We start from the raw sequence: 27169 nt of genomic DNA on the forward strand, positions 1-27169 counted from the left end.
TAGATCCAAGCACATATAGCAGCAGTCTTGATATTACACCACAAGTATCACACGGGAGGAAAAAAAAAGCAGAAAGGACCACATAATTCACAAAAGTTACTGCCTACTGCTACAAGCCTGACTTCCAGATGAATCAATTACAAGTAATCTATTTACTGACACAGCCAACGTCAGCACCACGGTACATCCAAATCCCTCTGAGCAACAAATTCTTTCATAATGCAGAATTTGTAACCTGACAGCTCCTAAAATCCATTTCATTATGTTGCACTTCTGCAGCTTATCTGCATTAATAAAAGAACAAACACAGCCAGGGCTTGAACACCCCCTTCCTGCTGCATCCGCAGGGATGGCTCCACTGAGACCTTTGTGAAAACACAAGTACTGCTCCAGTCAAAAACCACTGGCACGCGTAAGTCACAGCACAACTCACCTCTGCTCGATGGTTAGTTTCAGCAATATAGACTGGAAAATAATGGTATTTACCAGGTTCATTCAGGAGAAACAACACAAGGATCAGCCCAGCAGTCAGCCTGCATGAATACTCAGCTGAAGCTCAGCTCAGATCTGCACTGGCGTAAGCACAAGCCAACGAGAGCCCAACACCACAAAACAAACAAACAAAAACTCATGCTGAAGGATTCAATAAATAATAAATAACCATCGCAAGAAATTTCATGTGATCATATTTTTGCTGTTTTATAAATTCAATTAGCAAGATAGTCATCCACAGAATCCCTTAGGTTGGAAAAGACCTCCAAGATCATCAAGTCCAGCTATTAACCTAGCACTGCCAGGTTTACTACTAAACCACGTCCCTGAGCACCACATCTACACGTCTTTTGAATACACCAGGGATGGTGACTCAACCGCTTCCCTGGGCAGCCTGTTCCGATGCCTCACAACTCTTTCAGTGAAAACATTTTTCCCGATATCCAACCTAAACCTCCCCTATTTGCTTGTGGACTCTGCAGAGATTTTGCCCCTGTTCAGCAAACACATCCTTCTCCAGCACAGCCATCCTTTTCCACAAACATCACCAGAAATCTGTGACTGGGAAGGACAGATGAGGAACCAGGAGAATGCAAGAAACCTCACTAAGGTATTAAGCACAGTCCCAAACTACTGCATTTGTAACTTCTGTCCCCAAGCCAACACTTTCAAAAACATTATGGAAACTCAGCTGGGGAGCCCTCAGCAGCAAACCAGAAAACTAGGCAGTTTTTTGTCGTAGTAGCTAACTTCTGAGATACCCATCTTGCTCAAAAAGACTTGAAATCTTTGCCTATTTTGAAGCAGGAGGAGGAAAGCCATGTAGTGAGGTCAAGTAATTTCAGAACGGAGACTTCCGATTAAAACTCTCCAAAGCTGACTCCAAAGAATGTAGTACAGATGTTTTTCCCCACTCCAACAATGCCTGTAAAAAACTCATGCTAATTGAACAGTACCGACACAAACACGCTGAACGCAAAGCCTATGGAGCTTGCTTAGAAAAATTCTGAATGTTCTCTGAATTGAAAATACTGGGGCCACAAAAATGCCTTAATGGAAAAAGCAACTATTGAAAAAGTCAAGTTAAACTCTAACTGACTCAAAGGTATTAGTGATTTCCTTCCACAAATATCAAATGGCAAAACTTCCAATTTGATTAAGAAGTTCATCTCCGGAAATATTGGCATTTAATGTTAGGCACCTATTCCTGAATACAAATCTCTCCACGGGAGCACACAGACTGCTACACTTGGCCAGCCAACTGGCCGTTCAATTCATCATCTCGTCTTTGATAACAGTCCATGTCAAATATCTCTGAAAAAAACTAAAAGCTACATCAGACAGTGATGAAAGAGGAAAAAAGGAGAGCTTTGCAGATAGGTGTCAAGCAATAGCTAAATAATATTTACTCTTAAAGTTGTAGAACGAAGACCAGAGTTTACGCGTGAGAAAAAAAAAAAGACAGTTTCTTGCATCATTCCTTTGAACAGATGCAGCGCCAGGGGGGCTGAACCAGGACCTGTGGCAGAAGAGCCCTGAAGCATGCAGGTTCCCCCAGCCTGCTCCCAGGCCAGGGATGCTGCGGTAAAACAGGATGTGATTCCGCAGCCAGATACTCCACCACGATGCGAGGCAATTGGAAAGCCTAATTAAGGGAATATGGGCAAACTTAATTTGGCATCTCTTAACTACTGGGTGCGTGACTTGGCAGCTCGAAGTACTCCTTCAATATTTTGTGCCACCCTCCAGCACTGCAGCACTGACCCCTCGGGTGCCTCCTGCTCCAGGTCAGAGCTGAGTGAAAGGAAAGGTCTCGGCCCAAGTAGTCTCACAGTCTGGCACAACAAGCAGGCTGCTGACGGCTGGCTCACGCGCTGCGGCGTGCCAGGCAGCCCTGCTGCCCGAGCAAGTACTGGTACCTGCAGTGCCTACACCCTTTCCTTTCCAAAAACTTTACGCAAAACACATGCATGTAGCTAAAAATAAAGTACTCGCTCACTGGTCCTATTTAAGTGGACTGTATTTAAGCGGACTTCCAATAAACAGTTTTGTAAGAAACAAAAATTGTTTCTTAAAGCACGAGGAAGACATCCAATGACAAACAGTAGTTTGGAGCAAGTCCCTCCCCCCCCCCTTTCAAGGATGCAGGCAAAGTGCTATGGCCAGCACCTTTGCTCACATTTTACTCAAGAAGTTGTCCCCATTTGCTTAATTGCCACCGAGGGTCAAGGCGCCCTTCAGCACGATCAAGGATAATGCAATGTAGCTGGAACTTAATGGTCGGAAGAACTGAAGCCAAGATGGCTATCAGAAAATTAAAATCACGAATATTGAAATGAAAGCATCGACCTCTGGTCCCAACACTAGCTAAAGACGCCCTAGTTAGGAACGCAGAGACTAGAAGGTTGAAAGTTTCATTTTAGAAGAGCAAACCAACACGTCTGTCTCCAAATCAAAACTGGCACCTGGAGGCCCTGTTGGTCACGTAGGCTGCACGCTGGGTGCATGCCGCATCACTGGCTCTACGCGGGTGCTCGGCGCATGCAACGCAGCCGTCTGCCTGGGAGAGGAAAGGGGAGGGGAGGAGAGAAGAGGAGAAGGTAGGGGAGGGATGCTCCTAGCAAACTGCAGTGCAGGCCTGGTGCTTGGAAACGTGCGCAGCACGCACAGCAAAGCCGTGTGGGTTGGATGCGCAGGAACACAGAAGCAGAAGTACTGAACCCCTGCCTGCACGTCCCTTCCTAACTTCTACTGCAGCCCACACCGATGGAAGCAACTGCCAGGAGCATGCATGTGGCAGACTTGTACCAGGGCCAAGTTTCATATCTGCCCTCCCTCACTTTTAAATTATGCCAAGATCAAGTTAATGGGGCTTCCCTGGTACTTTTCAGTGTAGGATGTACCTAGTCCAAACACCTCATTCACCACCTACCAAACTCTAGCATCCTCATTTGTACCATCTGAAGATACCAGCTGCTTAAAATAACCCATTTACTGTTCTGGTCTGGCCTGCTCTGCAGCAGCAGAACACCAGAAATACCGCAGCAGCAGGGAGGTCTCAAGCAACGCAGCCTGCGAGTTGGCACTACGCCACTTCTGGTGCACACTTTCACGTCTACAGCTGCAGGAGGTGGGACATGGCAGCTCTGGGCACAGGCTGAGGAACAGCAAAGGCATTGCATCTGCTCTTTACGCACAAGACAAAGGATAGCAGTCTGGAAAACAAACGCAGAGTTACCCGGGAGAGCTGGGAATTAATACGCTTCTACGTTTCAGAAAAACACTGGGGTTTTCACACAGTTTTCAAGCACAAAATGTTTATTTTTCTTCTTTTTAATCTATACAATTTCTTGGGCCTTTTAGTGCCACTGACTTTGTCAGTATACAAGGGATGGACTATACAACAGGCAATAGCGACATAAACTGTAAGATTCAGTGCAAGCTGAAGGAAAACTGGTGTGAGAACATATTTTCCGTGTTTGCTCATGAAGCATACAGACATGAATCTAAAAAACCCAAACAAATTAAAAGATACATGTTACAGAGAACAGAAATCTCTTACTACAGTAAGTATTTTGCCCAGGCAGAAGACTCTGCATAATTGTCTATAAAATTCAATTCTAACTGAATTGATGGAATAATATATTCAAAGGGTACAAACAAAATAATTTAGACAGATATAATGCTCAAAGTACAATAGAACTATACAATTCACAGCTTGGCAGCACAAGACATCTCTGCCCGTCAGCAGACAGTATAGAATGTCATTGCAGTAGAGATACAGAGCAACGCGCCTCCAAATTTGACTGCATGTTTTGTTACCTGTGCCTGTAATGATGGCCCTTAGTGCTTTCTATTAAAATGAAACTTACCATCAGCAAATCAGTTTTACCGGTTATCTTGTGCCTTTAGACTGAGAGGTGCAGATGTAGACTCTATGCACAGTAAAATGGGCAAAAAGCAACTTGCAAACAGGAGAGAGGTGTCCATGCCACCTACAGTACAAACTTAATTAAAAAAAAAAAATCAAAAGGTGGTGAGACTCCAAAACTGAAGCATTCATTGGTCATATAGGAAAAAAGAAAAATAAAAGCTTCACATTTTTATTCCACTTCGATGTGAACATGGTTAGCACTTCAGTGACAAAACCCCATTCTTAACCTCGGCTGCTGAACTGAAGGCAGAGCGCACGCACGTGCTGTACTTACACGGCTCTTACAGGGACCTGGGGACGTGCTCCTGTGATCGAGGTTTCAGTTAGAATTTTCACTTAGGAAACATGCATGGCTTTGTAATTTAACTAAATTATAAAAGCCCAGTAGGGGAAAGAAAACATAGTCCGATTCGGTGCTGATCTGGAAGAAAACAGTATTTGCCTGCCTGTTATGAAGTAAGTTGCCGTCTACAGCAACTTCACCAGAGACTGCGTAAGGGAATGAATTGCACTGCCCGAAGGAAGCTATTACCTGTTCTTATATACAACTGACTGGGATCATCCTGTAAATGCTCCTACTTTAAAATGTGCATTTGACTACTCCTCATACAAACACAAATAAATTTCGATCAGTATCTCAAACAAATCTCACCTCACAATTTTTTTTGAAAGCCTCAGCAATGAAAATTCAACCCATGAATTAAAAGTGAAGCATTTACAGCAGAATGAAACTGATGAAGAACTTCAACTGTAAACCTTCGATATCATTGCAAATAAAAAGAACTTTAACTCACAAGCAAATTGTAAATAAAATACACCTTTCAAATATTTGTATATCTCTTTCCAGCTGGAACTGAAAAGCTTATATTCAAGGCACTGTACTCCTGCAGGGTTAGTACAATTTGCTAGTCATCAATTCAAGTACATCAACTTTAAGGATTGCAAGTGTAAAACATCAGAACACAACATAATAAAGTGTCTTTAGCAATGAAATATATGCAAATATTGCCATAACAACAACCGATCTTTTGTGAAAACCCTTCACAGTGATTGCTTGATGCGGTGTATGGCTGTGTATGCTAGCAGGCCTGGCCTGGGGCCAGCAGCAGACCCACACCTCTTCCGACACGTATGGCAGCTACAGATCAAACACTCCACGTTACAACGTCGAAATCGTCGTTACCTATCAACAGGCAACAGAGCTATGTCGTTCTCATGTGTGGGCCCGGCGGGTCGGCCGCGGGCTGCTGCAGCGGCACGGGGTACATCTGCAAGCAAGTTTTGCCGAGAGCCGAGAAGCGAGCAAGGCTCTGCCCTCCTACCAGCCCCGGCTGCGCTGCCGCCCCTGACCACTGCACTCCGTAAAGCGGCGTAGGGAACACTCCTCCGTATTGACAAAGAGGCATCACATAGGGCGTTACTGGGCCAGAAAGGGTAGTACCTGGCATAGGCACTGGCAGGGATGGTGAAACTCCAGGAGTTAGTGCAGCTGACATGGGGCAAGACACTGGAACAATGCACCTTTTCCCCAATCCTGTTCTTACTGAATTAACCTACAAAAAGAAAAATAAAAAAGCATGGCTATTAAGCTTCTATTTTCCTAACTGCAGGACGCAGCGCTGTCATGCACGGAGAGGACGGCTCGTTTCTGGCCCGCTGGCAGCAGCAAGTAGCTCCCACGCCTGCGCTGCTCCCTCCAGCAGCACGATCCAGCCCCAGCCCGCAGGGCCTCTTGCTGTCTGCACACACTGGTGGTGGTGATTTTTTACTTTTGTTTTTTGAAAATTAACAGCAAAGGTTGATATAGGGAGGAGGGGAAGGGTGTACTATTGAAGGAGCCAGGAGATATCACTGAACAGGTGAGAACATAATGCCACAAAATCTGTGAAAAACCTCCACTGTCCATAGTAGCCCTGTTATCCCTCCTTACTACTGGATATCATCCACAGAAGTAAATGAAGCAAGCCAAATGCAAAATATTAAACCAAATCTCATACTGAACTTATATCCCTTCCCAAAGCAGGTTTTCAAAAATCCAGCAAGTATTTCTGTAGAAGGGTATTTGTGCTCGCTGAACTAAGGGTGGCAAGAATGGAAAGAGATTTTCCACGGAGGTTAAATATCCATGCAACATCCAGTGCTGGTGGTGGCTGCGATCAGGTCAGGTAAATGAGCAAGGACCCAGCAGGAGCTGGTCCTGCCCCAGGGGCTGCTGGAGTCAGTCCCACTATTTTGCTAAGATTCTATTAGCATTCACTTCAAATATTCTGCTTTTGCATGCTAGGCTCAAGGAAAGAGCTTTCCTCCTAAACATGGGGATGGCAGGGCTTCCCGAATTATATGCTTCGTAATGCACAATGCCACAGAAACAATAATTATACAAAATGCTGCCCGGTCTCTCTCTGGATGGGATTTACAATGTTTCCTCGCATTTTAAATTCCACGTAATTCACAACTCCCTGCCATGGTTCCCACCAAGCCAGCACCTATTCATGACATAAACAATACTCTTTCAGTTTGGGAGTATCCCATTAATACCAAAATATTTCACATTAAACTAATAAAATTGGCATGAAGGTTAAATTTCAGAGGAGACATGAATATATGTATAAGACTGCGTGGAATGCTTACTCTAAGTTTCTGGTTTTAGTCTCTCATCTCAATTAAAAATCAAAATGGCAACGATACTCTGATTTACTGATATGGGGCATTAACCTGTGATCTAGAGTGAATTTTAGAAAACCCCAAAAATATCCAATACCCTTCATTGCTTCACTACCTCCAGTTCTAAACTGAAATTTGAATCTGATGGTGAGCATCAAACTAAGAGAAAATGCTACTTTGGTATAGTGAATGCTAAATCACTAATGTATAAAAATCCACCAAAACTAACAGCAGAATCCAAAGAACAATAAACAGAGGAACTAGGTACATATAAATTTATAAGATGTGATGACATCTTTAAGCTATTATTATAACCATGCTTTAACATCCTCAAAATGATGGTTTCCACCAAACTAGACAGCTTTGAGTGGTTGACAAAGGATAGCTGTAAAGGTACCTAACCAAAATATGCAATTTCTTATAGAACCCATAGATTTATAATGTAGCACTGAAAATGTAAGGTGGCATTTTAAATCATTTACAGGACATTTTAGGTCCTGTTTAAACATTATAACCGGCAAAAGCTTTTTCTCAGATATTTTCAAATGCTGAGAAATCTACTTCTACCCAATTCTTTATCCTTTCTTTCTCAGCTACATTCCTCAGTGAAGCAGCAGCTATATTTAAGACTATCTATGTGCAGCCATGAATAAAGTGTCATCACGCTGCAAACCCAAACATTACACATACACATTAAAATCTGTTTGTGTCGTGACAAATGCATATTCACGATTTAAGGTTGCTTCCTCTACCTTCGCGTGCTTCAGACAAGCAAATCACACACCATGAGAGGCAACACGACACCTAGCTCCTGCATCTTCCCCTGTGCAGAAGCCCCTTCGTCAAAACCATTTTTAAACCGCGACTGTTGGACCATCTGTAATGAATCGATACCGATGGAGGCTGAAACAACGTTTCCTCCAGCATGCCAATACTGACCGGAACATCAAGATCAGCAAGCACCGGTATGGTCCTCAAAACACACAAGGAGTTATGTTCCCTAGCTTTAGGAAAGCCATGGAGACTGCAGTCACCTTGCTGACAAAATTCAAAGCTCCCCACTTGCTTGGGTGTCCTCTCTTGGTAGCTATCATCCCGTCATTTTTGCAAGATTGCTCAAAAAGTGCAAGTTCTGGTATCAGCAGCTGATTCCAAAATGTGCAGCGGTTACTAAGCACTATGACACACTACGTCCTAGTGACAACAAGGCTTCAGTTTCCACAGCATCTTCTGGGCTTTGGTGCTCTACCTGCAGCTTGAAGCTGGGTGCAGATCAGTTACTTCATACTGAAGCTATCTTGGGAATTGAAAGCAAGAGGTACAATATCAGAATCCTGCAACAGCTCAAGCAGCCCATGTTTAGAGGTCACTGAAAACAGATTGTTCTAACAATAGCCCGCATTCATACTTTTTTTTTTTTATTAATCCTAATTTTCCTGCAGGAAGGTGAAGTAAAAGTGGTGTTTTTCCTTTCTAATTCAACTTTAGATGATGAAACACTAGCAATGCAGAATGAGATTATAGGACTTAGCTAACTATGGATAGCATTACTTCATTTGTAATATTACAATATTAATTACTTCTGTTTGTTCTGCTGCCTGTCTAGAGCTCTGTAACATCAGCTGACCTGGCCATAAGCATGCTGAATTGACAGACACTTTCAAACTTGATGAATTTGCACAAGCAGTGCAAAATTTACATCTGTCATCACCACATAAAGTAAGTGTCTGCTAGAGATACTTAACAGGGATTTTAAAATTATTATTATTTTTTTTTGGAAGGAAGAAGAGGTTAATATCCTAAAACGTATTCTATGTTGAACAGGAAGGGAGGTTTTGTTCTCCCTCTTTCCCTCTGCATCTGAATTAGCCCTTTCTACAGAAGCAATATACTTAATGAACATACATCACCACACAAAGAGCGCTTAACCACTTCACTATCTAAGGGGAAAGCCTTGAAAGGGGACCCACACAGACACGGGCACCTAGGGCTGCATCTCTGCCCACTGCCTTCCACCTGCTCGCTCGCCGCCCCCCTGCATCAAACCCTGCCCCAAGGGCTCACACACATCCCTGCCAGCTACGAACACCTTCGTGCTCCTGCTCCCCAGATGTCTGCTTCTTACTGCCAGTCTTCACTTTGCTGCCATTTGCTCCTGGTCCCCAAACCATACATGTTCATTTGGAGAATAAGAATAATATACACATGAACAAGAACATACACAAGAAACATATGTGAAAACAAAACACACCCCAACTGGACAAAAGCTATGGTAGTACAGAAAAAAATATCTGTTCTTTGGACTCATTTTTTCAATTCTCTGCCTTGTCATCATGTGTCACCAAGCTCTAAATTTCCCCTTTAGCAATATTCATAGCTACACTACTGTGAATGTATATAGCTAATAGTTATGTATTACCTATAAATTTATAAATATTTGTTTTTACGTTAGAACAGATGAAACCAGCTAATTCTGCTGTGAAACCATAACTATCACAACACATTCTAAAAAAGAAGGATTTAAATATTTTTTCTTTCAGCTGCATGTTGACGGCTATGTATTAGCATTACTGTTGTACTTCTGCACAGCCCAACTACCACTGAAATGAAACCGAATAACAGAACAGGTTAGTGCTGGCTGCCAGCACGAGCAGGGCAAGGATGCTAATACTTGTTTATCACCCTTTTCCAGTTTACTGAAAACCCAAAGTTACGAGGTGTTACTAAAGATTTGTGTTTGTATCCTTCCAGGCTCCTGGAAAGCTATTCTGACATTCAGAGCGAGAAAGCAGCTCTGAACACTCCAAGCACAGATTCATCATATTTTTACTATTCTTTCAATCCAATGGACATGGAAGACACAGTAAAAGGTGTTAATAGTCCTTCTGCTCTGTTTTCACATCTGTAGCTATCTCCAGAGCACCTGCTTCCCAGGCAGCCAGCTCATTAAAACCAAGATGTACTAAATGCAAACAGATGTGCAGCTATTACTGACAGTGCCTAAACCACAGCACACGTCACTGACTGACACAGACCCGCATGCTTCACAGAAACAGCCGCGTTATTGACTCAGAGCACGTTTACAGCTTTTTTTTGGTAATAGGTTTTTCTTTAAAACCCACGTAGCCATGTCACAGTATGAGGGAAGAAAACATTTTTGCTACACCTTTTACTCCCAGGTATCCTCAGATAATACCTTTAAGCACACAATATCCAGTACTCTTTACATGCAAAGCAGCTCACGTTCCTAGATGGCGGTAACCACGATTACCTGGAAGAAAGAATTATTTCATCATGCCTTCGACATGGATGAGCATGCAAGAAATAGCTATTTTCAGGCAGTTTGACTTTAATTTTTCCTAGTATCTCCTACTACCTTTCAAATTACTGAAAATGAGAATCCATTCATGTTTCCATGCTCACATAAAACCTCTGAAGAGGAACATCTCAGTGCTCTTGTAATAGAATTGGAAGCCTGAAGGTTCCCCCACAAGCTTCTATGTATCAAGATTTGCAGCCAAACTGACAGGCAATTTTTTGCTGATGGAATTGTCACTTCCAGAGAAATAAAGCAGAATTTCAAGTCTACTCTTGCATCCCAATTATTTTATTGCTTTCTATACTCTGACAACAAAGAGGAAGAAAATAAAACCACTAACTCTTGAGGCAGCTTATTAAACACTCCATTAATTTCTCTTCTGAGCCAATTTCCACCTTAAAAAGTAGCCTTAGTTAAAAAAAAAAAAAAGATACCAATAACATATAGTATTCACACAGCAAACAATTTGCTGCTGTTCATTAGAAGCATCTTCGGGGGAGGGAGGAGGAGGGGGAGAGGGACAAATCCAAAAACCAGAACACCTCAGGAAAGTTGTGATCAGTATGTTATCAGGAAAGTTAGTTCTCTGTTTCCACAGTGAAAGACCTGAAAACAGCCAAACTACCTTATGTATTGATAGCAGTGGTTGGACAGCAGGAGAAAAACAACCAGCAAATGTACCCCTATGGATGTTTTGTTGCAGTTTTACTTTAGCCTAGAGATTGGGAAAACGAACACAGAAGAAAGGGGCCATCTGGTCCGATGCCTTCTTGGTCATACTTTGTGTAACACAAGTCCCAAACCTGCACCCCAGGAAGATGCCCATCAGCTACATGGAGGAGCTCTGCATGGTGCTGAGTCCCGGGGCTTTCCCTAGAGCCAACAGAGCACTATGGGATAATTCACGTTGCTTCTACTCCTGTTTAAAAGCTCTTCAAGCTTGGACATCTTTCTTTCCAATAAATTCCAGAGGATATTTCAAAACAAAGGCATTAACACCGCCTCCTGGCCCTCATTGCCAAGTGTGACACTGGACCAGCATTAGCTTCTCCCACAACAAAATACCCAGTTTGAAGGTAGGAGGCAACCTGCTCTCCTGCTTTGCTGCTTATTTGTTCAAATGTTTAGCCATTGGCACTGCCAAAAAAAAAAATAAAAATAAAGAGCTAAGTAACACCACATTTCCAATTTATCTAGCCTTTATTTCCAACATAAAGCTTTTTTTTTTTTTTTTTTTTTATAACTTTCTCTGGTGGGCTGGAAATCTGTTTAGTGCTCCTCAATTCTTTTATTGCAAAGGTATTCTTGTATTTAACCAAAAGGAAAACAAAAAGATGGTGTTAACAGATGGACTGAAGAAGAACAGCCTGAGCTTTATATTCTCCCTGTCAGGAAACTATTTTTTCCTTCCTTTATGTGACTTCCTGAGTTCTTTTTTGCCTAATACCTTTTTAAAACATGGACTCAACACTGATTTAGTGCAAGTATAACATCTCCCCATATAACTCATTACTCCAAGAACTGGCATTTTTGGGTCACTTGTCTGGCTGGCCAGGCTAAGTGTCCTTCCTCACAGTTTCCCCCCTGCTCTTTGGGCTATTCTTCTCCTAACACTGTGAAGCATTCTCCTGCCTTCGCTTCAAGATCTCCTCTAGGGTGAATTTGAAAAGGCACAAACAGCAGAATGATGCTCAACTTCCAGAACAGCCTTTGTACTGTCCTAAAAGTCTTTTAAATCACATCCATGGCCCTGTTTTCTGCTTTCTCCTCCCTGAGAGGGAGGATGGATGCAGCACAGCGGCAGCTCCTGCTCCCTGCACAGGACGGTGCAATTCAGAGGGGCTCGTCTGTATCGGAAGGTCCAAAATCATCTGTGGCACGCTCTGCCATCCTCGCGGCCAAAACACCCCAGCAATAACCTTAAGCACACTAGGCAGATTTGCTGTCTACCTCTTCTGCAGCCCCACTCCCATAGTAGGCCTTGGTGCATAAAATGATCCAGGGCAAGCTGGCGCAGTGCTTGTAGTCTGCCTGAAAGCTTTCCAAGCAGCAAGTGGCAACGTGAACTGAAGAGCAGGGAATCCCAACCTTTCTATTTCTAAGTTCTTTGTAAACAATCTGAGTTACTTCAGCCTCGTTCATTCCTTGGAACAACAGGCATATTCTAGAAAAGCACAAACCTTCTAAAACCAGCGTGTCAAGACAAGGATGTTCCTGTTCTCTCAAAGAGACATTCTGCCTTTTCCACAGGCTTGAAACAGCACATAGCAGAAGGGAAAATTAACCCTAAATTGATGTTAACAGCCCATTTAGATAAGAAAAATAACCACTCGCTTTTCCAGAGTTGAAAATAGGTGAAACACCCCCACCAAATACTTCAATCTATCACACTAGTCTCAGGGAAAAGAAATCAAGGTGCAAAAAAGCACATTGAAAAGAATAAGAAGTGACTTAAAGGGATCAAAATCCTGTGCCCTCACCATCACTTTCTAAAGCACCTCCAGAAACCTTTAATTTGTATTTACTAACATCCTCTTTGACCTGTTTTGTGAGTACTAATAGGGTCTTAAGTTGCTGTTGCTACTACACCGAACACTTTTATGCTGTTCAAACCATCACTACATAGCAGGGTTATTTTCTCTCTGTTTTTTGTTCGTTTATGGTCACTAGGAATTGATGTAAAATTGCTTAATAAACTTACAGAAATGTTTTTTTTTCCTGTGAAGTCAGTGATCTACCAACTCAGAAACCAGCAGGTAGCAAGGCAGACACAGCAGCAAGTCCCTGCTTCAGCAAGTTTCACCTCCTGAACAGCTACACAGCTGCCCTGCTGCATACAAATGCTTTTTCCCTTCTACACGCTGAATAGGCAATGGATTTCTGCTCAGGTCCAGTTATCTTGTTTTTCAGTTATTATTATCAGGTATTATATTCAAGCAGTCTCTCATTAGTTTTGTTTTCACTGTTTGTTTGCCTTTAAAATTATTTTCCTCTACTTTTGCTCAATTTCCACTCTTTCAAAAAATGAATCCAGCAAAAGTGATTAGTCAACAAACCACCCATCTGTGAGGAGGAGGAAGGAGTCTGGAAAACCGGACCAGGGTGGGAGAGGACTGTAAATTGGGATTCATTTGCTTTTGTGCCTGCCTCTATATCATCACACAGTCATAAAAACAAGAGCTAAACACAGACACAAACACACGTCACAACGTTGTTTTCCTGCTACTGAAAATGAGAGTGGATGAATGGGGGCACTTTTAATTCCCATTTTATTGTAGTTTACTTTCACAGAATTTCTGCTTTCATGAGGCAGAGAGCCTTAGAGATGCACAAGTTTAGCACTGCACAGTGCAGCACAACAAGCAAGGGTAAGAACAAAATCTGTCTGTCCCATAATCTCAGCACGGCATCCACACCGCTTCTGCTAAAACAAAAGCTTGCTGCCACCAAGCCACTAGCCCAGCCACTGTTCTGCCTAAGGAAGATTCGTGTTAAATATCAAGAAAAAGAAAATTTTAGCAATAGTAAAAACTTAACTCAAAGAACATATGGTTGATGGTACGAGTATTGCTGTATATTTCTGTTAATGAGTAGTTTGCAATTAAAAAAAATATATTTATATACATATTGCAGCCCATGTATCTCCCAATATTATTCCAAATTTTTAAAAATCTATTTTAGAACTTAATGAAAAGAGTTGGACATTTATACGAAGCATCTATTTGATGTAATTTAGTTTATGTCCTCCTCCAAATCTGAGTTCTGCAAAGGCTTTCAGACACATAGCAAAAGGTATTTTCTTCAAGGAGTGCCACTTACTCCACATGTCTCATTCTGTGTTTGCATGGGATTAGGCTTTGGCTCCATGTCCTGCCTTTTTTGGTTCTGCTTCAGTTGGTTTAAAGAAGGTTTTGCCTGGGCAGCTCCAACAGTTTTGCTTGTCCACTGGTCAACCAGCTTGTGCAGATCGTCTGTGAAGGTTCCCTTCTTGTTGTTACTGTTGTTGGCCTGAACCTGCAGAGTTGATTGCGGGAGGGGCTCAGGACACGTTACAAGACTGTTTGTGGAGGATCCTAGAAAATCACACACAAAGAAAGTTGACAATGGCATCTCCGTCTCACCACTTTGCTGCTCAAACAGTTTCTCACATACTGCGATTAATCAAATGGTGGCATTTCTGACTTAGCCTTCCCCCTCCTTTCTACAGAACACCTTTGCTTAAAGAAATGGTCCAGGTCCAATGCATTCATATTTGCAATTACATGACCTTACCTGAGCCACTAGCTGTAGTACGCAAAACTTCTCTCTAGCTGAAATTAACGACCAAGAGAGAAGAAACAACTCATTCCCAGTAACACTGACCTCCTAAGGCTTGCAAAGTGTCTTCATGGAAGACTACCACAAGAGTGCGAGGCAGCGTGTTACTTGCTAAAGCTGCGTGCATTTTAAAAATGAATTTACCATCTATTTTACTTTGATAAGTTTACTGTCCTCCTGGAAAAACTCAATTACCATACAGGTTACGAGTACAGCTGGCTACTCTGCCTCAGAGGCTCTGGGAACCTGCAGCCTCTCTGCGCTAGGACCATTTTTGCTGTCGTCTTCACATTTTGGAAAAAAACATCAGGACCATGAGTGCACAGAAGAAAGAGGAGAGAGGAGGACGTAAGTGGGTGTTTGAGTTTCTGAAACAAAGATATAGATACAGAACTTCTGGGATAGGTGAGAGCAGACAGGAAGAGTATTGACAGAGATTTAATTTTATAGGCTCACATTTTTTTTCTATTTTTTACAGAAATAACATCCTATTTATCTGTTGGCAACTACAAGTCTGACACAGCAAGATCAGCAGTGAACAGCAACCAAAGGTGCCTGAATTTGACCCGAACAGAAACTATAAAGTAACTTTCTGCAAACAGTTTTGATGCATCTACGTATTTTAAATAAAGACCATCTCTCCAAGCAAAAAGTTCAGAGAACTGTAGTAAAATTATTATATAAGCAAACACAAACATTCAGTCTTTTTTTTTTTTCTGTTAATCAGTTACCAGCCAATGAAACTGAGTAAACTAATTACTCTTACGGTTATATAAAATGTTAATAACCTTTAAATGATCATGCATTCAACCTGCAACATAACATTTAAGTCAACACTGCTCATTTCCTTTTCCTTTTTTTTTGGGGGGGGGGGGAGGGAAAGGGACCAGTGAGAAAATAAGTATTTTGACCGAAAAGCTCTTCAATTAGTGTTTAATATTTCATGCATCTCAACAGGAACAAGATAGTTTTAAGCTATAAATTCCTCTAGCAGAAAACTGCAGTCATATAAAGACGTGTATTTTAGAAAAACATATACACATAATCCAGTTTTCTGACTGCATGCGTGCACAGTCTCACACACAAAGAATACCACAACTGTCTTGCAGCATGCGTGGTTCCCCAAACATCACAGCACATGCATTATCATGAAAGTATCACGATTTATACAGTCTAATTTCATACCAGTATAAGTGCATCAGCTCTATTCATTAAACAAGTAGCTTTTAGTAAAAATTAAAAAACAAAACCAAAAATAATCCCATGCCATGAAGAAAATACTGAGAAACAAAAATGGGATAGTTACTACTACTGTGATCTTTGCCTAGACATAGTCGTTTCAAGGTGGACCCTACAAGGTAAAACAATACAAGACATACAGAATTAGGTAAGACTAAACACAACAAATCTGACGGACAAGCTTCTGTACTTTTAAGCAATCAGAAAGTAGTTATTATGCAAGAAAGGACAGACAAAGTCAGCAGTTCAGGTGAGTAAAGAAAGTCTAAATAACTGGACAGCTCAAACCTTTATTAATGTGCAGCCATTCAGAAGCTTTGAAAGGTACAATAGCATGCCAAAAGCAAGGTCCCATGACTTAAAGATGCATTTTTGTTTGTTTGTTTCAAATTGCCTTGGCTTCCTACTAGGAGATTTGGATTCCTATTTTATGCAGGAAATGATGTCAATTCAGTTTGTGATAGGAGGCCAAAAATGCTTTCAGGAACAAGTAAAACTAGTCTGGCTGCAAAGAGAAACTGCAAAACAACCCTAAAAGTCCTGTTTTACAAGTCCAAAAAGATACATTGTTCTGCAGGTCTGAGGCCAATTTTCTCAAATATTTATTAGTATGATTTGTGTCTAAATGTGAGATTCTGAACTTCAATTAAAGCAACTGTGAATGAGTTTCCCTTATGTCTTGTCCAAGTGCAGAAAAATAATCCAGCAGAGTTCTCATTTAACCAAACTAGGTGGTTTTTTGTTCTAACAAGATGTTAGATCCTTCATTGTTATTTTACATATTCTGTTGGACAGTTATCTACAGTGCCAGAAGTGTACAGAGAACCCTATTTGACAGTCAGATCTCGCCAGACATGAGCACCATTTCTATTTGAGTGCCAAATTTCCTGAAAGGTATTTTGGACTTGATAAGAAGAATATCGTCATGGTATGGCAGGAGATGAAGATCTGGTATGGGGCATGGCAAGTTTATTGTGAAGAAGCACTTGAACACATGAGCAAAATCAGGAGGCTGGGCAAAAGGCAAGATACAGAATGTGTGTGCTTTTCCTGCATGGTGAACTGGTGCCATCGGTTTATGTTACTGTGCCAGAAATGCAGCTTTAAACTCAGAGATTGCAGGTCCAGGTTGACAGAGGCTCTGAATGAGTCTTCAAAGGAGAAAGGAGAGACATCACTCAGAGACTGGAAAAGAGAAAATAAAGAAAAGAGGGAGGAAAAAAAAGGGAGAAGAAATGCTTGTGTTCTGATATGGGTGGCATGAGGAGGAACAGAAAGATTGTTTTGAAAGATTTTCTTGTTATTTGCTATAGTTTAATGAAGTTTAATGAAGTTTCTATTCCAGGGAAATCAGAAGGACATGACTACAGTAATGTCTTATGCAAGCATGACCAAACGTTTAGTTTCTCAGCTCAAAGCCTAGAGGAAAAGTACAAGTCACATTCACAACTGAACATTGTGTTGCATTTTTTATTTGTTGGTAATTTTTTTCTCTTTTTGCTCAAATGTACTTTACCTTACTTATCTCTTAAAGTTAGCTAGCACCTGCCATTATAAAAACAGCGGTAGTGATATTGGAATGCTATTTTCTTAACTATCCTGCAGCATTTTGCAGGCAGCAATGGGTAGCGTTTGGCACAATATGTATGTAAATGAAAAGCAACTGCCTGCAAAAAATACGAGCAGGCAGCTGACTACAGTACGTGCTCAAAAGCATGTAAAAACGTTTAATCACCAAACCCTCTACTTCCTGAACACCAAGTCACAAGCTAATGTGCACCTTGGATGCCAAATCAAACCTGGGGCCCCGAATCACGTGGGAAAGTAACAGAACAACGATACTAGACATATGCACAAAATATCCACATGAAGGGAGCCTACTTTAAGAAAAATGCTACGAAAGAGTCAGTCACCAAAAAGTGCTGTTTCTTCCAAGCTGTATCACTCCAGCACATTGCTTGGGAGTTGAGAAACATTATCTAAATAGTGATATTGCCTGAAACAGGGACTGCTGATCACCACCTAAAATTCATTTAAAATTCAATTTCAATTAAAAGTGCACTTGGTAATACAATTAATCTGGTGAATTAGTTTTACTTCTACAATAAGGGTGTTTAATAGCTGAAAAGCAAAGGAGATGAATCTTAATTAAGATTTAATCTCAGACTGTAAAAGTTAAGCAAAGTGTTTTACCTCCAATTCCAGAGATAATATCTGAAAAATTAAGTAGCTATTGTATCGTACAGGACAGAAAAAAATGCAGTCCCATACTTGTACTGTAACAGCTGCCAAAAAACTTGAAAGCTAAAATAAAATTGAAATGGCAATAAATTGTTAGACCATTTCCATAATCACGTATTCATGTACAATATATTAATGACTATAGACCTGACAAAAAGAGCTTTACAGGAGATCACAAGTCTAAGCGAAATGGAGCTTTTGAAAATCCCACTCACAATCAGCGCAAACTCCTCCCTAAGATGCCCTTGGAATTTAACCCGTAAAAGAAGCTAAGGCTAAAATTATGCTGGAGACCATCAAAAATATTTTATTCCACAAAAAGTACACGGAAAAGTCAATCCTGGACAAAGGGGACAGATACCAAAAGCAGCCCTGGGAGAACACTGTGAAAGCATTTAAGTTTGATGGGCTTTGTAACTAGGGAAAAGTACTGGGTAAAACTGTCTGAACATTTATTTTTAGAAACGTGCTGCTGATTTCTCTACTAATACAATAAATACGTGCCTCACTTTGAAACACCCAGGCTCCCCAAAGCATTGTTATTCCTCCATCAAGTGTATAGATTCAGAGCATTTCTGAAAACCCAGCACAACTTCTCCCAGCAGCTCTCGAACTAAAAAAATCCCTAGGAAACCTTGACTTGTGGAAAGGACCCAGGCACCTGAATTGCCAAGACACAAAGAACTACCTGTATTTGAAGGTTGTACCCCAGTTCCACGTGCACTTGCTCACCGCGTCTCAAACGCTCATGCTCTTTGCTCAAGCCTGCAGCAAAGATGCCAACACACCGCGCTTCTGGCGCCTGCTCCAAACGCTCGGGTCTCCTTCATGCTGGGTCAAACTACCTCCCTTCCAGAGGGGAAGGGGCGCGAGCTAGCGGCATTCCCACTGTCATCACCATCATTTGACACTATTTTTTCTGAGGCTCGTGGTCACGGCTGCCCTGGACACCACTAGATGGAACCACTAGACACACGTCTGTCCAGCTTTTGGCTATGGCTGCAGCAGCCCCAGCCCTGGGCCAGGTGGGACGCACACAGCCCCATCTTCTTCACAGGTCCCTTCCCACGCACACAACCAGCCGGGTGGGCCCACTAGGAAAACAGGCCGAAACAACCTTCCATCCCCATCAAAAGCTACCGGGAATTCAGCTGCGGAGAGCTGTCTAGCAACTGAAGCGACTGGCAGTATTTCAAGCTCGGGATGGATGTGTCAGGGTGAAGCGCCTGAAATCAGGTCCGTGTTCTCATATGACTCAGAAATGGGGGAGTGCCAATCTCTGAACACTTTGCCCAAAAGAAACGGAGAAGCGAGCATATGGGCCGAGAACAGAAACCAATTAGTTGTGCTGCTGAATTATTTAAGTATTGGGAAACTTTGTGATTTGAAGAATTTACATATTCCCTTGGTTTCATTCACAATATCGATGCACCCAAACATCTTTAAAATGCTGTTTTTTAATTGCCATCTCCCAGTCTTTTTGCATCCTCCCGAATAGTAATTTTGTGAAAGATTAATGAAACCACTTCTGAGAATGATATGTGCAGAAGAAGAAACTATTATGTCTATTATAACACCAAATGGAACAATTCGTGAACTGAGAATTTCCCTCAGGTTCTCAGAGAAATCCCTGAATGCAAAATTGTCTCAAAACTTGTTAAAAACTTGCATGAAAATAAATGCAGTATGCTAAGCAGTAAACATCAGTTTTCAAGAACCTGAATGATTGAATTTTATGGGCCTCAAACAAAAATCAAGATTATTTTTAAAAATATTGTTTATTCATAAAATTAGGAGGAGTGTTTTTGAGTGCTCTTGTGCCTTTGATGTATACTGCTTGAATAATTATGAGCAACACAGAACTCCGGTAGGAGATCTGCTATCAATGCAAACAAACAGTCAGTTAACCAAACGTTTTCTCCAGAAAGTTATTATCCTTCCTAGCGTTATATGTAAGTGGCCTATAGTACCTGGTCAGCCCAACATATCTTTATTGTACAAGCAAAATCTGTTTGCCTAAAAGGCAGCATATACTGCTTGGTAAAAAGGTTTGCATTTTTTAATTAGAAAGCTTGATATCATTTGGTTGAATTGCCAATTACTTTAGATGTCATACAAATAAGGTATAAATAGTAGGTGCGCAATTATCTGAATTCAGAAGTTCTGGATCCTAGCAATCCGTTTCAAAGTATCATATAAAAATCTGATACTGCTTTTTATTTGTTTCTGCTTTGATGAACTGCTAATTGACTTCATCTCTGAGGTCACATAAGGTCATAAGAAAATCAACTGAGTGAAGTGCTTCAGCCAGATCAGCTTACACAAAAATGTTTGATGGTACTCTACCTTGGAGTAACCAGATCTTCCCACTACTTATGAGTATATAAAAAATTGCTCACTTACACTACTTAAAGTGAATGCATGGGGAAAAGCCCACCTAGAAAAGACATTTTGAAAGAACTAGCTGGAGCACTATCGTCTCAGCATTTCCACATGCAAAGAGCGGGGGGAAAAAATTAAAGAAAATAGAGTGGATATAAACAGTACTGTATATTGTGTTAATACAGCCCTTGTATGGAAGTTATACCCTTCAGTGACCTTCTAGTATTGTATCAGCTTGCTACATGCATGTCTTCATAGTCCAAACATGTGTGAAAGAGACCATTCGTCTACAGAAGGATGGATTTCTTTTTGTTGTCGCTGGAACCGGGACAGCAGACATGTATATTTGCCACATTGCAAATAAAAAATTACTTCAACATAAATCACATAAAGTACAAAAGCTTTGATAAGTCCAGGGTAAAATTTACCATAAGGCTATATAATAAATGATGAGATCTTCCACACATGCTTTTGGTGCCCAGGCATGAGCCAAAAGCAGTGCAAAAAAAGCTTTCATATGAAAAATTAATATAAATAAGGTGTGTTCATGATGATTACTTAAAAGAAAGATAAAAAGAAAGAAAAGATGGTTCAGAAAAAGGGGCATCCTGCCAAACATATCAGAGATATAAAACATGAAATTGGAAAAAGGGGGTAAAAGAAAGATGGACTGTGATAAAATACAAAAGAACAAATACAAACAGATGGACAAAGACACAGGTCCACTGAGGAATCTGGTACGAGGTTTGCTACTAGATTTATAGGTCACTCTCTCAGACGTTTGGTGGAAAACCGTCCAGCCTGCAAATGAATATAAAGGGAAGAAAACAAAGACACTTATAAAGTACAAGTAGCTGTGATCAGATGTCCTATACCATCAGTCAAATCAGCTTTGTTAGTTAAACATCCACATCTCCATTTTAACTTTGCCAAAGAGGATTAAGTTAATTGACCATACACAAAGGATGCAATAACAGCAGAAGAGAACAGATAGATATTTTGTAGATTAGTTTGGCAGGATGTGCAATGCGAGGAAGGTATCTTAATCATCATTATAACTTCCAATATGCATGGCAACAAGATCAGTCAAAGCCTACAGAGGTGTGTACTACACAGAAGTATCGGAAGTCAGGACTGGGGAAACAGCCAAATCTACCACTCTACAGTCACTTAGCTGGGACTCCAAAAGCATGCACAAAGTTAACCCCTTAGATAATGGAAGCATAACTTGTTTTTTTTTCTTTTTTTTTTTTTTTTCCACATCTGAAATGGATTGCTACTTTATAATGAGGAAATCTGGGTCTACCAGTATCAAGGGCCTAGAAAAAGCTCAAAATGAAAAAAGGGAAACAATCTCCTATCCTTCATCTTTTTTTTTTCCCTTCCCTTTATTTTTCTCAGAAATCCATAAGACAGACTCCAGAAAAGGTGTCAGTATAAAGCCACTGCTGGCAAAAGTAAAAGGTAGTTACTTTCTAAAAAAACTAGTGTGCCTTCTTGAGCGTTGATTCTTAATACTTTGTAAGATACTTTATTTTTGTTCTTCTGACAATACTGTAGTGGCATTTTAAAAGATAAGCCAGTAATTTGGATTGCCAAAGGTTCATGTTCTTATATCTCTAAAAGTGAAATCCACTCCTAAAAGTTCAAGCATAAGGGAAGCAAATTAATTTTAGCATGTGCTGGAAGATATGCTGAACAGCTGGTATGAAAAAATCACCTTGGCCAGAGCTTGCATTCACATCACCTCCTTCGGGGCCTAAGCCGGAGCAGATGTCAGAAGACAAAGAGGCTTTGACAGAGCATGGCTGCTGTGTCTGAACAGACTTCCCAAATGTGGCTGATGCAGAAGAAGTTACTGCCGTCGTTTCTGGAGATCCAGATTGAGCTTTAGTTGTTTCTTTGTGGGGTGAGTCTTTAGAGTCTGAAAGATTACCTGAAAGAACAAACAAACAAAATACAAGTAATGGCAAATGCTAGGAAACTACTGAAGAAAAAAAAAGTGTCTAAAAATAATTGTTAATTTGCTACCAAGAAGAATAGTAGTCTACAATTCTGAAGTACTGTATTAAGCACAGACTTTATAGATTATTCTGTGGCACAGAATAACCTCATATGCTATTACTGATCCAGATTCTCCAAGAAGCTCTTGGAGTAAGTTTGATTTTTACAGCGTTTCTTTTCCACATTTTTAGAAAGACTGGAGTCAGGAACTCAAAGAGCACTGTTTAAACAAAGCGAGTTGCAGAAGTGCCTGACTAGGAGGATGGAGTCACAAAATGACAGAGCAGAATAAGTAGGTTTCCACTCAAACATGAAAGGTGAAAGCAAACAAATGGAGAGAAATAAAGTTGCTGAAAAGACATGAGGAATTTTTTATTTATGGCTATCTATAGATACACGCGTGACGAAATATAATCTGCATCTATATATCCACCTATATAGATATATCAAGGCAAAGAGGCTTTAACACCTGAGTAACTTTGTAATCATTTGTGACATGGATTTATCAGCAAAAGCAACTAACAGTGGCAATGCTAATTAGCGTATGTCAGTAACTAACTGCATTACAGACTGCCTGTCCTTGATCACTGAGAGACAACCTAGAGGGAGGCCCAGAAATGAGGAATGTAACTAGTCAAGGATGAGAAAACTCAGGCAGTGAATGCAGGTTCTCAAAGATATCATAAACTTTACACAATGCCTCAAAAAAGTGAAAAGTAACACTGAAGAAATGCATGAAGGAAGCATGCACTGAAGAAGCACCCAGACTGAGCAGACTGCAGTTCTCTAACTTAAAGTGACAATGAAAAGGATGGAAAGGAAGACATTGTAATGTAGAAATAGGCTTAAATTCTTTGAACTAAGGTAATGCACTGATATGAGCCAAGATCCATGAGCGGAGGCAAAAATATGGGTTTCATGTGTAAATAGAGAAAGGCTACAGACAACCCAAGAACAAGTGGGAAAATGGATGGACAAATGATCACAGACGTTCGCAGCATCTCACCACAAGGAAAGGAAGTAAAACGTATGCAAGTTAACCAAGCAGCAGCTAAAAACTTATAAAAGGCTGAACATTGCTTCAGTTCCTGTGCAGAAATAGAGATTCAAGATGGATCACAGAATGTCTTGCCTCTGAATATCTTTGCTATTCCTGTCTTAACTGAAATTCTAAATTAAAAGCAAAACCCTCTAAAAAAAAAGTCTGTTAAGACTGATGCAATTAAATTCTATAATACATTGACTTTGAAAACAAGACCTACCAAATTCAAAATACAGGGGTAATACTGAAAGTGCTGCTACTCTTCTACATAACAGCATGAACCAAGTTGAAGGAAAATATTTTTATTCTGTTCTACATCCTGCTGAAGAAATAGGCATGGGGTGTATCAATATTTCCCACGTGAATGTTATCTTCATACTTTCCAAAGAGACAATGACTCAAGACTGTCACACTGTTTGAGAGCATTTGAAAAATCTCAAAGTTCTTCAAATGGTCAAAGCATCCATCACAGCTTTTATAACTGTTTTTTACTTCACATCCTTAGGGAAGCAAATGCAATCCAATCTTATTTATATGGCATGTCATAGGAAAAAATAAACAACATGATACAGCACACAATCAATAGAGGGTAACAGTTCCTAAGAAGTGAATACAAACATCAATAAACTGTATTTGGAGAAAAGATGAGAAAATGTAACCAGGCCGTATTCCAAATTAAAGTGGGATATTGTTTCGCTGCCAAACATTGTCAGTGATGCAGAGAAGGTATGGCTCAGTGCTAGGCAGCTGTAATAAGATGTTCTCAAAGAAGGACCACTTCAAAAACAGTTCACAGTATGCAAACTTGAGTCACTGTATTAAGGAAAAACGAAATAAAAAGATTCAAACATTCAGGATGTTTTCTGCAGTCTGTGCAATTACACAGCAGAACCACAACAGCAACAAACAACAGGGAAATGGAAAGTAACCTAGTGTACCTACTTGTGCTTGATGTTCCACTCCTGAGCTGTTGAACCAGAGGATTTAATAGTTTTCCACCTTTCAATTTATTTTTGCTGGTTCTTCGGCGACGGCTGCTTGGTGGGGCAGAGTGAAGGAACCCCATGTTGGGAGGAAGGGGTTTCCCCAACCGAATGTACAGCGCCTCTATCTCATTCTTTTGCTGAGTCTGAAGTTCAGCAATTTCTTTCATATGCCTAAACATAAAAAATAGATTCAAAACTGTTAGCAACGTATTTGATAAAGCACCACATCTTGACAGCACAGTTAGTTACAAGATGAAACAGAACAGTCTTCAGTTATAAGACAATCCACTGCCTAGCCAACAGTACGTACGAAGTTAGAACTATCTACCTAGCACATGTGGTGGCTGACTTCTCATATGTTCATTTATGAGACAGAATCCTAGACAGCTAAAAAGATGTTCAACATGCTAAGTAAAAACAATCAAATTCAACATGAGATCTAACATGAACTCAAAACTATTCCAGAACTTCTCTTTTCAAACCAGTGGCTTCAACAAAGTTACCTCTTGAGGAAAGTATGTCAGTTTGAAATAGTTCGATGTAAAGAAAAACAAAAGTGTTTCCCAAAAAATGGGAGCACATGAATAATTACCTTATTAATGCAGATTTAATGATGCCATAAAGTGAGTTTAAGGTTTTTGTATTACTGTAGTTCTGTTTAAAACAAGAACCATGTTCAGTAAAACTATCATATCTTAAGCTAAACATTTTGGTTACGCTACCAGCTAATGCTAGTTTTTAGCCATCACATGCCAGGAAAGAAAGAAAGATTCAAATTTTAAAAAGTTGGTTCTGGGAACTGGCAGCACAGACAGACTCCATACAGGCTCAGCCAGCCTACCCCTGAGATTGGATAGATTACTGCATAGATTACATTACGAGAGCTACTGTAAAACTGAGTTCAGGAACAGTGATGGGTCTGTGGATCTGCTAGTCCAAACTACCCTCTCAGAGAAGGATGTGAAGATAACTCCATTTCAGCTGTCTATGCAGACATCCAGATTACTTTTATGCAGCCTTAACTGGCATCCACATTGGAACGTAACACTACACACAAACATGTTGCAAATGCTATTGCTTGCTACCAAAAAAATGCAGCTTTTCAGTAGGGAAACCGGACATCATGGCAGAAATTCTTTGCTGTTTTGAAAAAGTTACTATGGAATTGTTCTACTTCTAAATGGAATTGACAAATAAATTGACATAAAATGGTGCAGTATGACATTCAGGGGAAAGTCCCAGTGACGCCTAATTTGCTCAGGACCTGTTTACTCATTACAGCTATGCAAAACACACATTTGCTTAGCATATGCAGAGATGCTGCCCAGGTATCTTAACACAATCTACCCTAGCACCGTTTGCAAACCCGACGTACTTTTCTCTCAGGTTCTGCAATTCTTTCTTCATATCTGCATCTTCAAATTCTGAGTCATTGTCACTGCTCATGTATGACGACTGCGAGTGGAAAGATGTTATGTTGATGGTAGGAATTTTTGTTCCTTGCCCACTAGGTGAATCGAGGCCTTGTGAGCTAGCTTTTCCAGATCTTTGCAGAAAAGCAGCTGCTTTTTTAATTAAGTCGGTGGCCGCACTACTGCTCGGTGGGGATAGTTGAGCAGCAGCAGCCTGCCGATGGAAAGGCTCATCGGCAGAATCACTCGAACCCTGGTCACAAAGGACATCAACAGAAGAGGCTGTCTGCACCCGTCGGACAGCTGTCTTCAGATCAGGGCTGGAAGGTAGCTCATCCAGATAGACGTCTGGGGGTGCAGAGAACCTTAAGCAATGCGGCGCTGCTAAAGTTAATTCATCTTGCGTGCTGATTACTGAAAACCTGCCAATAGTTTTGGCTGGTGTACCACTATCATGAGTTTCAGCCTGTTTTCCATAGGAACCGGAGTCTAGAGAGTCATCCCTTTGAAGGTTATTTATCACCCCATCTGCTGTAGATATCTGCATTACATTATCTGTGTGTGTAGATGAAGTTGTAGTCTTTGCGTTCTCGTTCCTTTTAGAAGTTTCCATCTGTTTAGCTATGCTTGGTGATGTAGGTGCAACCTGGAGAAAATAACGGAGATGAATTTTGAAAGTAACTGCAACAACCAAACATAAAACTGTCCATAGTTTCTGCTTACCTGAAGGAGGCCTTTTGCTGGAGCGATGCTTGCAGCCGATCCTGTTTTATTAGTTGGGAAAAGAAATAAAAAAATCAATGTCTAGAATACCTTAGCATAGAAAAAGCCTACAAGTTTATGATCATAAACTGAAGTCTAATGGTGTAGCACTGAAGAACAATGTAAATATCAATTCCTTGTAATGCAGGAGCTAGGATTTTTATTTGTTAAATGCAGTAGACAATAATGATAACAATATAACATATCTGCAGGTAAATACTCTCTTCAGTCTATTCATTTGGGGAATTCAAATAATAATAGGAGTATGGAATTTCATTAGCCAATTGGATAATTTTAGAGAAAAACAGAAGAATGAAATCTACATTGGGCCTGCACTGCACTACCGAAGTATTCTTAATGTCTTGAAAAAATAAT

At 40.7% G+C, this 27169-nt stretch overlaps 1 protein-coding gene across 13 annotated transcripts in view; it reads right to left on the bottom strand.

The window, feature by feature from the left end:
* Positions 1-3792: 3792 nt before the first annotated feature.
* Positions 3793-27169, bottom strand: part of WNK2 (WNK lysine deficient protein kinase 2) — a 179158-nt gene continuing 155781 nt past the window's right edge. For 10 of the 13 annotated variants that reach the window (XM_080606492.1, XM_080606495.1, XM_080606484.1 and 7 more), the window contains 8 exons: positions 26756-26796; positions 25996-26678; positions 24577-24791; positions 22309-22524; positions 21291-21389; positions 16033-16077; positions 14229-14482; positions 3793-5979 (listed from right to left, as the gene is read on the bottom strand). In XM_080606492.1, the coding sequence (XP_080462618.1) occupies positions 5629-5979; positions 14229-14482; positions 16033-16077; positions 21291-21389; positions 22309-22524; positions 24577-24791; positions 25996-26678; positions 26756-26796 (1904 nt within the window). In that variant the 3' untranslated portion in view covers positions 3793-5628. Of the gene's footprint in view, positions 5980-14228; positions 14483-16032; positions 16078-21290; positions 21390-22308; positions 22525-24576; positions 24792-25995; positions 26679-26755; positions 26797-27169 lie in introns of those variants that run through there. The other 3 variants (XM_080606490.1, XM_080606491.1, XM_080606485.1) reach the window with 3 other exon arrangements.

This window comes from Anser brachyrhynchus (genome assembly GCF_964034855.1).
Source record: "Anser brachyrhynchus genome assembly, chromosome: 10".
NCBI classification, from domain to species: Eukaryota; Metazoa; Chordata; class Aves; order Anseriformes; family Anatidae; genus Anser; species Anser brachyrhynchus.